General features: G+C 18.9%; 5 protein-coding genes across 5 annotated transcripts in view; 3 read left to right on the top strand and 2 right to left on the bottom strand.

Moving 5' to 3' along the window:
- Positions 1–110: 110 nt before the first annotated feature.
- PADL01_0529800 (dolichol-phosphate mannosyltransferase subunit 3, putative) lies at positions 111–645 on the top strand (the record flags this gene model as incomplete). The annotated part of the gene is made up of 3 exons (XM_028680698.1): positions 111–221; positions 344–451; positions 592–645. 3 exons carry the CDS (start codon positions 111–113, stop codon positions 643–645), a joined length of 273 nt encoding a protein of 90 aa, XP_028537149.1.
- Positions 646–764: 119 nt separating this feature from the next.
- On the bottom strand, positions 765–3,972 carry PADL01_0529700 (conserved Plasmodium protein, unknown function; the record flags this gene model as incomplete). The annotated part of the gene is made up of 2 exons (XM_028680697.1): positions 765–3,074; positions 3,220–3,972. 2 exons carry the CDS (start codon positions 3,970–3,972, stop codon positions 765–767), a joined length of 3,063 nt encoding a protein of 1,020 aa, XP_028537148.1.
- A 677-nt stretch (positions 3,973–4,649) lies between these two features.
- On the top strand, positions 4,650–6,107 carry PADL01_0529600 (XAP-5 DNA binding protein, putative; the record flags this gene model as incomplete). The annotated part of the gene is made up of 2 exons (XM_028680696.1): positions 4,650–5,825; positions 5,970–6,107. The coding sequence occupies 2 exons, from the start codon at positions 4,650–4,652 to the stop codon at positions 6,105–6,107; spliced, it is 1,314 nt and encodes a 437-aa protein (XP_028537147.1).
- Positions 6,108–6,152: 45 nt separating this feature from the next.
- PADL01_0529500 (conserved Plasmodium membrane protein, unknown function) lies at positions 6,153–9,659 on the bottom strand (the record flags this gene model as incomplete). Its single annotated transcript, XM_028680695.1, has 5 exons — positions 6,153–6,199; positions 6,268–6,457; positions 6,662–6,816; positions 6,952–7,135; positions 7,263–9,659. The coding sequence occupies 5 exons, from the start codon at positions 9,657–9,659 to the stop codon at positions 6,153–6,155; spliced, it is 2,973 nt and encodes a 990-aa protein (XP_028537146.1).
- Positions 9,660–10,315: 656 nt separating this feature from the next.
- The window catches only part of PADL01_0529400 (conserved Plasmodium protein, unknown function), a gene marked incomplete at both ends in the record, with an annotated part of 5,118 nt that continues 2,259 nt past the window's right edge, over positions 10,316–13,174 (top strand). Inside the window, one exon of the mRNA XM_028680694.1 lies at positions 10,316–13,174. This exon is cut by the window's right edge and continues 2,259 nt beyond it. Coding sequence (XP_028537145.1) covers positions 10,316–13,174 — 2,859 coding nt within the window.

The following is a 13,174-nucleotide window of genomic DNA, read 5'->3' as shown; positions in this document are numbered from 1 at the left end:
TAGTTACTATATGATTAAAAATTAAGAGAAAAATAAATAAATTTATACATATATATATAACACATATTATATATAAATTAATTAAACAACATTAATAACGACATTACAATATGATAACCAGAGGAAAGGTTATCGTCTTAATTTTTATCCTATCAACAATTTTATGGATATATAAATTTGACAAGTATAAAAAATCAAATGCTTTAATGAAATGGATACTTGTATGAAAAAAATAAAATAAAATAATTAGAATAATATATGAATTAATATATATATATATATATATATATATATATATTCAATAGATAATAAATTGTACTTTTATTTATATCTTATTTTATAGATACCCTTATATCTTGTAAGTGCCTTAGGTCTCTATGCAGTCATATCAATATCAATAAGTTTATACAACTTTAATAACATTCCAAATGGTCACGAACAATTATTAAAAGTAAGACAAAAAAAAAAAAAAAAAAAAAAAAAAAAAAAAAATACGTATTGTTTCTACATATAAATAATTTAATATATACATATAATTTATTCAAATGATTCTTAAAATATATACATATATATATATATTTTTTTTTTCAGGAATTACATAATGTTAAAAAGGAACTTCAAAAAAGGAATTTTACTTTTGATTAATAATAAAACAATTTTCTTCCGCATACTTCTTTTGTCAACCCAATAATATTTGATTCATTACTTTATATATATATATTATATATGTATATATTTTTTCTTTTTTTTTGTATTTTTTCTTTTCATATAAAATATCCTTTAAGTACAATATTTTTTGGAGAATATGAAACTGGAAATGAATGCAAAGATAAGTTTATACCCTCTTTTGCATATACATTCACAGTTTTATCATTTTCATCACCTTTTTTTGATTTATTAAACAATGCTTGTAAAATTTTAAACCTTAAATTATTATAAAAATGCATACATTTATAGGAAATAGCTACATTTTCACTCTCACACAATTTAGATAATAAATTCATAAAGGAATATATATTCGGTATAGTTCTTCTTAAAATTTTTTTTTCATATTTATCATATTTTTTGGTTTCATTACTTATAACTCCACAATTATTTTTTATATGTTCACTATTAATATTATATTCATCTTTATCACAATAAATAGATATTATATCATTTTTATCATTTTCATGTGATTTATTATTATCATAATTTTTTATAGCATGTCCATTTTGTATTAAATTATCATCACCATCATATTCTTGTTCATATAAACAATCAATCTTTTTTAAATTAACCATATTATTAAGATTTTCATTGTGACATGTTTTGTCGTTAGACTTATTTATATTACATATATTACTTTCCGTAAAAATACTACTACTAATATAATTCATATAATGATAATTATCCTTATTATATATATAATTATTCATTTCATTTATTATTATATCATTTTTAAAATCAAATATATGTTTCCTTAAGTCTTTATATTTTGTATAACAACATGAACATATTAAAAAAGGTATTCTTTCATCCATACACTTTTTTATCGTATAATCAGTTAAGCCTCCACAACAGTGCAATCCTACTACCATATTAATTTTATATTTTTTAAAATCGAAATTTAATATGGATTCATTTATTATTAATACGTTTTTAATTTTATTACAATATAATTTCACAAAACAACTAAATAAAGAATTTATATTAATATCTAATATTATTACTAATACATTTGGAAAAGCTAAAGAAATGTATATACCTAAATCTCCTTTGCCTCCTCCAACGTCCAAAATACAATAATCATAAGTTACATTAGAACTATTCATATTTTTACTATTACAATTAATATTACTATTATTATTAATTGTAGTAGTAATCTTTTTTTTTGGTGCTATTGTATTGTTTATATGGTCCAATATATTATGGTCATTATATATTATATCCTTTGATGATATATTATCATTATTATTAAAGGTATCATCAATAATATTATTATATGAAATATAATCATCTTTTTTCTCATCTAAATTATTATTATTATGCTTAACATAATAATTAGTACTATTGGTAACTTCATTCTTTTCCTTACCATTTATATATATTACATTCTTATTTTCTTCCAACTCTACATCCTTAGAATCATTCAAATATAAATCATCGATATTATAAAATTCAATATCTTTCCAGTAAGAATTCTCAAAAGAATTTGTTCTGTTCTCCTTATACTTCTCAATATAAATTTTAACCTTTTCTCTATTAACCTTACTAACATAACCTGCATTTTGTTCTATAAATAAATCCAAAAATTCGAGATAATTCTCATAAAGTGTAGTATTACACTCAATATATTTGTTTATCAGAATATTAATAGATGATATAATATATTCACAGCTAAATTTATATTTTTCTTTATCATCATTTGTATCTATATTCTTTATTTCATTAAACATATTGTTTATATGATTCAGCATCCAATATATCTGTGGAACCTTCTTATTATTCATATAAGACAACATATCTTTTTTTTTCTTTTTTTTCTTATTCTGTTTCTTCTTCATATTTTTTCCTCCTTTATTTTGTTCTGTAGTATTTATATTTTTCACTACAACATCACTTTTATCGCCACTTTTATCATCACTTTTATCATCACTTTTATAATCCCTTTCATTATCGTCTTCCTCTTCTTCTTTCCATTCAATAACGTCATGGTTCACATAATTTTCTGCGAACAAATCTTGATTAAATATACATTTCATATTTAAATTATTAAAAAGTACATTTTTTTCTTCTTTCATATGTAGCGTAAAATCACTAGCATATATTTTAAAACATTTGGGTATTATATCAATAATTTTTATGATGAATATTTCAAAATTATTCATTTTCTGGTTTGATATACTTTCATAATCTTTATTCCTATAAACAATATTTAATAAAAATCTTTTCTTCTTCTCAATTTCATTGTTATAAATACGATGAATATAATGTTCATTTACGCGTAAGCTTCTACATAAGGTTCCCATCGAAAAATATTTTTGCTCAAACAATTTGAACACTTCATTGATATTAAAGTATTCATAATTTACCTGAAAAGAAAAATAAAGGATAATTATAAAATGAGTCAATCGAAAAGGAAGAGATAAAAGCAAATAAATAAAAGGATGCACAATATATAAATATATATATATATATATATATATATGTATAAATATTTCATATTTCAATTTTTACCCTTAACAAATAAGAAGAAAAAACTATTAACGATTTTTCATTCGTATCAGTCAATACTGGCAATCCAATTATATACACCAACGAATCAGGTTTAATTATTTTATTCAAAATTTCATATTGCACATATTCATTAATTAATATCATAGGTATATGTTCACTATCTAGACATATTTTCTTTTTCTTTTCTTCGTCTTGTAATAAATCATTTTCATTTTGATTTAAATAATTATGAAATCTTTTATACATGTTCATAGAATAAGAAATAGTTTCCTTACTAATATTAAAATACATTTTATTATCATATGGATTATTCTTATCATACACTTTTGACTTTTCATTTTTTAATAAATATTCTTCATATAATTTAAATATATCCTCATTAATATAAAAGTTTTTACTAATTACCAATTGAATATTATGTTCTACATTTGCTATATTTTCATCAAATATATTTCTAATTAAATATATATTATCATCACTTTTTAAAATTTGATTTCCATAAAAAAATTTATTCTCTTTTTCTTTATTCAGGTCTTGTGAAATAGTATCACAAAAAAATAATGCCTTCCCATGTTTCCTAACATTTTTTATTTTACATACTAAATGAACAAAATTATCAAAATTATAATCGAACCCTTTAGAACTATTAGTTCTTAGGCATTCTTCAAAAGTAACATAATCTACATGGTATATATTAATTTTTTTCTCTATTAAATTTAATTCATAATCTATATCTTCATTATTCTTGGGCATTTTTTTTTTTTTATTACCTTAGTTTTTATATTAAATTTTTTTTTTTTTTTTTTTTTTCAGAATCAAGCTACAACAATAAATATTTAAGTAGATATTCTCTTACAATTTGTTTTTACATTAAAAATATTTTTCCCTTAAAAATAGTAGATACTTATAAAATATATATATATTATATATATTATATATATATATATATATAATATATTAATGAATAAATACACCAGATTATACATATTGAAATTGTTGACATATATACATTATGTAAAATAATAACATTATATATATATAATACAAGTTTTCTTAAAATAATTTTTTCCTATATAGAAAATAGAAAATAGTATATATAAAATAATTACCTATATATTACATATATATATAATTATATAGGCATATTATATATTAATACTTTAAACCATATACGTAAAGAAAAAAAAATAAATAAAATAATATAATATAATAAATAAAATTAAAATATCTAATATTTTTAAAAATATTTTTACGAACAAACTATATATTGTAATAATAAACAAATAATGAGTTCATAAAATAACATATTTTTATTTATATATTATATATAATATATATATATATATATATATTTCAGAAAGGTAAAATAAATTCATATATATCTCCTTAGTATTATATATTATTAAACCCTAAAAAAATAATTCAACAAAATGAATTTTCGAAAACCTGATAATACAGCTGATTTAATCGATAGTATCATAAATAGTGAAAATGGGAAAGTTCAAAAATATGTTTTAGAAAGAAAAAGAAAGGAAAAAGAATTTCTAGAAAAAAAAGAAAATATAAAAAAAAAATCTATGATGGCTCCAAAATTAAATCAAATGTTCGTAAAAAATAAAAATGAAGATGATAAATTAATTAGCGAAACAATAGGTCTCAGAACTGTACATGAATATAAAAAAATCAAAGATGAAATATATAGTAATAAAAAAGATAATGATTTAAAAGAAAGGAAACAAGATGATAAACAGACAAAACAAAAAAGCTTTAAATTGTCTTTTTTGTCAGAAGATGATGATAGTGATATGGACAATAAAAATGAAAGTGATGATAATAAAAATGACAGTGATGATAATAAAAATGTAAGTGATGATAATAAAAATGTAAGTGATGATGATAAAAATGAAAGTGATGATAATAAAAATGAAAGTGATGATAATAAAAATGAAAGTGATGATAATAAAAATGATAAGGATAATATTAAATTTAATAGTGATGGTAATAAACAAAATAATCAATATAAATATAGCAAAGAAACCAATAAAAGCGATAATGATATGACAGATCAACAAAATGATCTAAACAATAATAAATCCAATGAAAATAAAAATGAGTTATCGTCCAATAGCAATAAAAATAAATTGGATAAGAAAAATGCTTTTACTAATAAAATTATGAAAGACCCTACTGTAAATACATCTTTTTTAAAAGATAAAGAAAGAGATAAAAAAATAGAATTAAAGAAAAAAGAATTAAGAGAATTGTATTATAAATTAGAAAATGAACAAAAAGAAAAAGTCATAGATATTACTTATTCATATTATGATGGTAGTGGACATAGAAGAAAAATATCAGTTAAACAAAAAAATACTATAGGACAATTTATAAATAAATGTGTTCATAACTTAAAACATGAATTCATACAATTAAGATCTGCATCATGCGAAACTTTAATGTTTGTTAAAGAAGATGTTATTCTTCCAAATTATATCACATTTTATGAACTTATAAAAAATAAAGCTCAAGGAAAAACAGGACCTTTATTTTCATTTGACGCGGTCGAAAATTTGTCTGGAATTACGGACATAAGGAAGGAAAAAACGGATGTAAGCAAAAATAAATAAATATATATATAATAAATTGATAAAATAATAAAATGTAAATATTTAGATGTTTTTTTTGGATATATTATTATGTAAATATATAAATATATATATATATATATTATTTTCCTTTTTTTTTTCTTTTAGACGCACGCTGGTAAATTAGTAGAAAAAAAGTGGTATGAAAAAAACAAGCACATTTTCCCAGCATCTAAATGGGAAATTTATAAACCCATGAAAACATACACATCCAGTTATACAGATTTGTTTAATAATTTTATATAATTATCGTATTAGTTCTGTATTCTTAATCTTTTTTTATTTTCCGTATTATTTTTTTTTCGTTGGCAAAATTTGAGGGACAACTTTACCTATATCTAAACAAATAAAAATAAAATAAATATATACATGTATATATATATATGTATATTTTTTTTTTTCATACTCGGGAATAATTTTATAAATTTCTCATTTTTCTCATCTGCATTTTGATTCAAACATCTCAGGTTAAACAAAAAAGTATTGATATGTTTCTCTTCATAATTTTCGTCAAATTTTTTTTTCTTTCCTACATAAATTTCGTTCATTTTATATTTTTCTCTTATTCGCTTGGCTACGCACTCGCGTATATAAACCTACAAAAAAATACAAATAATAAAATTAAATAAAAAATAAAAAATAAAAAAATTTGCATATGTATATTTATATGTTTTTTTTTTTTTTTTTTTTTTTATCTTTTTTCAAAAAAATTTATTCATTATATATCATCTAAAAGAAAAAACATTTTTTTTGTATAAATATTTTAAATGTAAGACACACATATATTATATATATATTACATCCTTGAAACACTGAAGCTTCTTAACAAGTGTCGTAAATATGTTTACAATCTCTTTGATAAACAAAGGAGTATTATATTTGAACATATTTTGATATATATAAATTGATCTACATAAAAATCTTTCAACTGATGTTTTTTGAATTTCAACGTAACCTAGAAAAAATAAAAAATAAAAAATAAAAAAAACAAAATATATTATAAATGCAAATATTATATTTTTTTTCCTTTGCTATTCTCCTTAATGTAAAAAGAATAAATACATATATAAAAATATAAATATTATTTTACCATTTTCGAACAAAAAATTGTATATCCTGTTATAATCCCCATCATAACATAAAGAAATTACATGCTTTATATTTTTAGTTAAAAATAAACATTGAATTATAGCTTCTTCAATAAAAGGAGATATAAAAATACATTGATCATATATAAATTCTATGTGATCCTTTCCTATATATCCAAGAATTTGCTACAGTGAAAATATTGAAATATATAAATAAATACACATACAAAAATATATATATATATATATATATATACATATACATATACATAATATTTATTTATATATATTTATTATTTTGTTTCACAGTTACATCTTTTTCTACATCTTCAAATGACTCCATATTATTATAACATTTTTTCAAACATATTTCTGTAGATATATTTTTCCTTACATCATGAAAAGAAATATCTATATTCATTTTTTTTTTAACGTAATAATAAAAAAAGTATATATCCAGTAATTTGTCATTTCCCTCTTTTTGATTATTCTTTCCATTCATATATTTTATGTAAAGAGAGAAATAAACATATACATCCTTTATCATAAAAAACATGTAATAAAACAAAATAAAGGAATATATAAATAAACTAATAAAAGAAAGATATATTCGTAATAATATATGATACGTTATTAATCTTATTATTTCTAGTTGTATACTTAAAAAAAATAAAAACATAAATAACATACTTTCAAATTTTATATTGTAGTTATATAATTTTATGAAAGGATCAATAAATAAAGAGACACAAATAAAAACAAGAAACAAAAAGGAAATAATGATGAGACTACTTAAGTGATCTTTCATTTCAATAACAAATATGAATAAAATATTGAGAAAAAATATTTTAAAAATGTAATAATAATATTTATTATTTTTATATAAAAAGGTATAAAATCCAAATATATATACATATCTAAATCTATTATTATTATTATTATTATTATTATTATAATTCATTTTATAGAGACAAACAAACACCATCATATAGAATAAAAAACACAATGAAAAAATCATAAATATTCCAAGATATTTATAAAAATTTTCATCCCTCTTATCATAACACAAAGTAGGAGGATCATAATAACTTTTATTATTTTTAAACATAGATATACATATATAAGGTGAAAGATATATAAACATTATCAATGAATTAAAAATATATAATGTTATAAAAATATATTGATAATAATATATTTGTATACTACTTTTTAAAAAGGTAACCCTGTTGTAATGTTCAAGAAACGATTTTTTTATAGAATCTTCATTTTTTTCTATATAATCAAAATAACAATAATTCGAAATGAAAATAGGATATATATAATAACCAAAAAAGTATTTTATTTTGGATTTCCTTAAAAAAAACTTTATATATTCAAAAAAATAACAAGGATTTCTTCTTTTCTTCTGCTCATGAACACAATTTGGATTATAACACTTCTGTAGTGTTTCTTCATTTATATTTACTTTTACATTTATATATACCTCTTCTTTTTGTTCTCCTTCAACTAACAAATTATTATATGTCATTGTTCTCATGACACACAAATATATCACATTACATAATATCGTAAAAAAAAAGAAAAGAAAAAAAATATATATACTTACAACTAATTGTATCCAATCAATTTGTGATATTACATAAACTTTTTTGTCATTTTCTATATTTTTTAAGAAACATTTAATAGGTAAAAGATTTATAAAATGTAGAAACAATAATTTTATAAAATCATAAAATAAATTATGCACATATATATTCATATAATAATTCTTTGTTATATCCCCACTATGTAAATTGTATGGAATAGCTTCATTATTTTTTATAGATAAAATATTATAATTTTCTCTTTCACTTTCTGTCAAATCATTTGAAAGAGCTAAAATCAATATAAGTGATAAATAAAAAACAAATTGTCTAAAGTAATGTAAGAAATATATAGTACCCTTTTTATATATATTATAATGATAAAAATATAAGCTTATATTTATACATTTATGTATTATACATATGAAAAAATAAAATATTACAATTGAATATATAAGAAAAATGAATAAAATAAAAATTATAGAAGAATAACATTTTTTACAATATGAATATTTTATATATATATTATTTTTATAATAACCATCTATACAATTATCACATAAAAAACCTTCATAATTTGTAGCACACATACCACATGTATTTAAACATATATTAGGTCTCTTACAATAAATATATATATTATTATTTATATAAGGATATATATTTTTTATATCTTTAGATGCATAACAAGTATCAACCATATCATAAAAAGTAATATTCTCCTTATTATTGACAGAAAATAATTTCATATAATCTATTTCCAAAATATTTAAACCTTCTTTACAATAAAATGAAGAAGAAATATTATTATTTAAATCTACACACCTATCACAACTATTTCTTAGGTAGTTCAAATAATAATTCTTTTCACATATACATTCATGAATTGACTTTACACCTAATTTCTTATGAAAACTGGAAGGAGGACACTTAAAACAACCTTCTGCGTTTTTATAACTTGAATATTTATTTTCTTCACAAGAATAACATTTATTATTTTTTAAATACTCTCCATAGGAACATGAAAAAGAAGTAGCACGACAACAAGGGAATAACAAAATATAAACAAAAAAAATTATATATAGATAAACGTGGAAATTATTATATATTGATAAAAAGGTCATTTTTTTTATATATATTTAATATTTATATATAGTCACTATTTTTTTGCAAATATATATATATATATATATATAAATTAAATAAATAATAAATATTCTTTATGATTGTTTAAGGAGCTCATGTGTAGGTAAATTTATATCATAAAATAATAAATAAATATATAAATAAATATATACATATATATATAATATATATATTGTGCCCTAATTCCCAATTAGTAACCCTTATCATTTCACAAATAATAAACAATTCAAAAAAATATAAATATTTTTATATTTATAACATATTACTATAATATTATACTACCTTTTATGCAGCATAGAAATTTTTTAAATTCTACATGTTTGGCACAAGTAGTTTTCTATATTTATATACCCATAAAAAAAAAAAAAAAAAAAAAAAAAAATTAAAAATAAAAATAAAAAAAAGTAATATATATATTTATATATATATAATTATATTACTTCCATATTTTTAATATTTTTCACTTTTTAATTAAAAATCATAAGTATAGGGGAAAAAAAAAAAAATTTAATACAATCAGTAATATAAACAATGTAGATTTATAACAAACACATTTTATATTTTACATTTTATATAACATATATATATATATATATATATATATATATATATATTTCATAATAACAAAAATAAAATGATGAAGAGTACCAGAAATAGCCTCATATATTTTAATAATTATCTTATTATTAATAGAAAGTATAAAAACAAAATATTGTTAAATCAGATATTCCAGAATGATATACATATGAGTAAAATGAAATTTAACTTTGTTCAGAAAAACAAAAAAATTAATAAAAATATTTACAATATGAACTGTATAGAGTTATATAGATATACATTCTTATTAGAAAAAAAGAATATTAATAATATTATAATATATAAACAAATTAATAAAAGAGTTGAAATGATATATAAATTTGTGAACCCTTCTAAAATTATCTTATTAGTTAAACTATATTTAGAAAATAATAATTTTCATAATTATAGAAATACGTTTATATGTCTATTACAACAAATACTTATAAAATTAAATGAATTTAATATAGAAGAAATTGTTAAATTATATAGTATTATTAGTAAAGTAGAAAATAATCAAACTATTGTTTATTTATTTAAATATATTAATAACCATCTAATCCATAATTATACATTTATAGATATTAAATCATTTGCTATAATATTAAATGCACATGCTAAATTAAAAATTAAAGATATGAAATTAATAAATAAATTTCTAAATATTATAATTCAACAAAACTTAACATTTGATATTTTAAATTATTCAATTTATTTTAATGCATTCTATAAACTCAAAATAATAAATAACCAATATGTAAATACTATAATTAATAATTTTTTTACTGAAATAAATATATGTATAAAACAAAATATATTAAATCATAATATAAATAAAGAAATAAATACAAAAAATCATCTGTCAGATAATAAAGAACATCAAATTATTCTGGACAAATTTGTAAATTATAAGCCACATCATATATGTAATATTTTGTTGTATCTTACGATTTATAAGGATGTATACTTGAGGGCGGGAGATAAAAATAAGATTATTAATATGAAATGTTATGATGAAGATGATATAATATATGATGAGCATAACATAAAATATGATAATGACAACACAAAATATGATAATGACAACACAAAATATGATAATGACAATACAAAATATGATAATCACACCACCAAATATAATCAAGACAACATAAAATATTATAAAAACTACAAACAACTCACCATTTGTGAACATATAAAATTCTTGTATCAATTTATCATATCCAAAAAAGAAGAACTTAAATGGGAAGAAATTCTTATGCTTTGTCAAATTTTCAAAACATTAAAAATTAAAAATGATATACTTGTCGATTATATTGAAAAAAAAGTATTACAGCATTTCCAAATAAATGACACACAACTAATAAATAAAAATACAGAACTTATAAAAATATTATTTGATATGTGCACATATTATAATGATATAAATATATATAAAAATAGTATATCTTATTTTCTTAAACTGAAAAATAAAAAATACAAAATAGATTTCTATTCATCCCTCTTATTATTATATACTTATTCAGAAATAAATCTACTTGATTATGATATTATATCTTTATTAGTTTATATAATAAATAAAAAATATATGCAACATTTTCAAGAAGAGCATATTTTTCTTCTTATAAGATCTATATATAAAATATGTATTAACAATCAACACTATTTTGTATATACTGAAAATAAACACGATGATTTATCATATGATAATAATAAGGGTTATAAATTAAAAAATAATGATAATATTATAAATAACACAAATAATAATGATAATTATGATGATCTTTATAATAATTGTAGTTTATTCCCAAATGAAAATAATATAAATAAAGAAACAAATAATTGTTATCAACAACCAAATGATTTATCTGATTTGTCTTCTGTTCATATATCAAAAAATGAAAAAAAAATTAAGGATGATAAAGACAAAATATATACTAATTATCAATGTAATATATATCCTACCAATAAAAAACAAATAAATCATGATACCATTCTAAACACAGAAACAAAACAAAAAAAAAAAAAAATTCTGTTCTATAAAATTAAAAATTTGAATGATCAAATCTTTTCCAAACTACAAACTGATATGTTATCAAAAAAAATAGAACTATATGATATGAACATATCTATTATGTGTAAAATTTTATATTACTCTGTCTTTCTAAGAAATTTTATATTTGTCAATAATGTAATACATTTGTTCATAAATTATGAAAATACACAGTTGAGTTTTAAAAATATTTTAAATATATTATATTCCTATATTCATATGAAAAAAAATTATATATATAACAAACAAATATTACAACAAATAAATGTTATAAAAATAAATGAAGATAATAAACATATGGAACATATTATTAAACAAAATACTGATAATTATATTGAAGTATTATCAAATTTTCATTTTCTTATAAATAATAAAAAATATATTAATCAATTAAAAAATATGATTTATTATATGTTTCTTCAATCTAAAATAAATATATATACTTATATTAATATGGATATAATAAAAACATTAGTCCATTATTCATTTCTGAATATACACTTGCTTAGTATTATACTTAATACATTATTATCGAAGGATTTAAACGTCATAAATATAATACATAATGATAATACAAATCATATTAACAATAATAATAATAATAATTGTAGTAGTAGTAGTAGTAGTAGTAGTTGTTGTAGTAGTTGTAGTAGTAGTTGTAGTGGTAGTACTCCTTCTTATTGTGGAGAAGAAAAACACACAAATATAACCTCTACTAATAATAATATGATCAACTATTCAACTAACATATATGTAAAAAATATTTCCACACAAAACCACATCGAACTATATAGTAAAATCTTTACACACATAAATACACTCATTTTAAAGTGTCACAACATTTATGATATCACCAGAATTTTT

Source organism: Plasmodium sp. gorilla clade G2 (assembly GCF_900097015.1).
Source record: "Plasmodium sp. gorilla clade G2 genome assembly, chromosome: 5".
Lineage (NCBI taxonomy): Eukaryota > Apicomplexa > Aconoidasida > Haemosporida > Plasmodiidae > Plasmodium > Plasmodium adleri (nom. inval.).
Note: the sequence above shows the minus strand (reverse complement) of the source record. Positions and strands in the feature narration are given on the sequence as shown.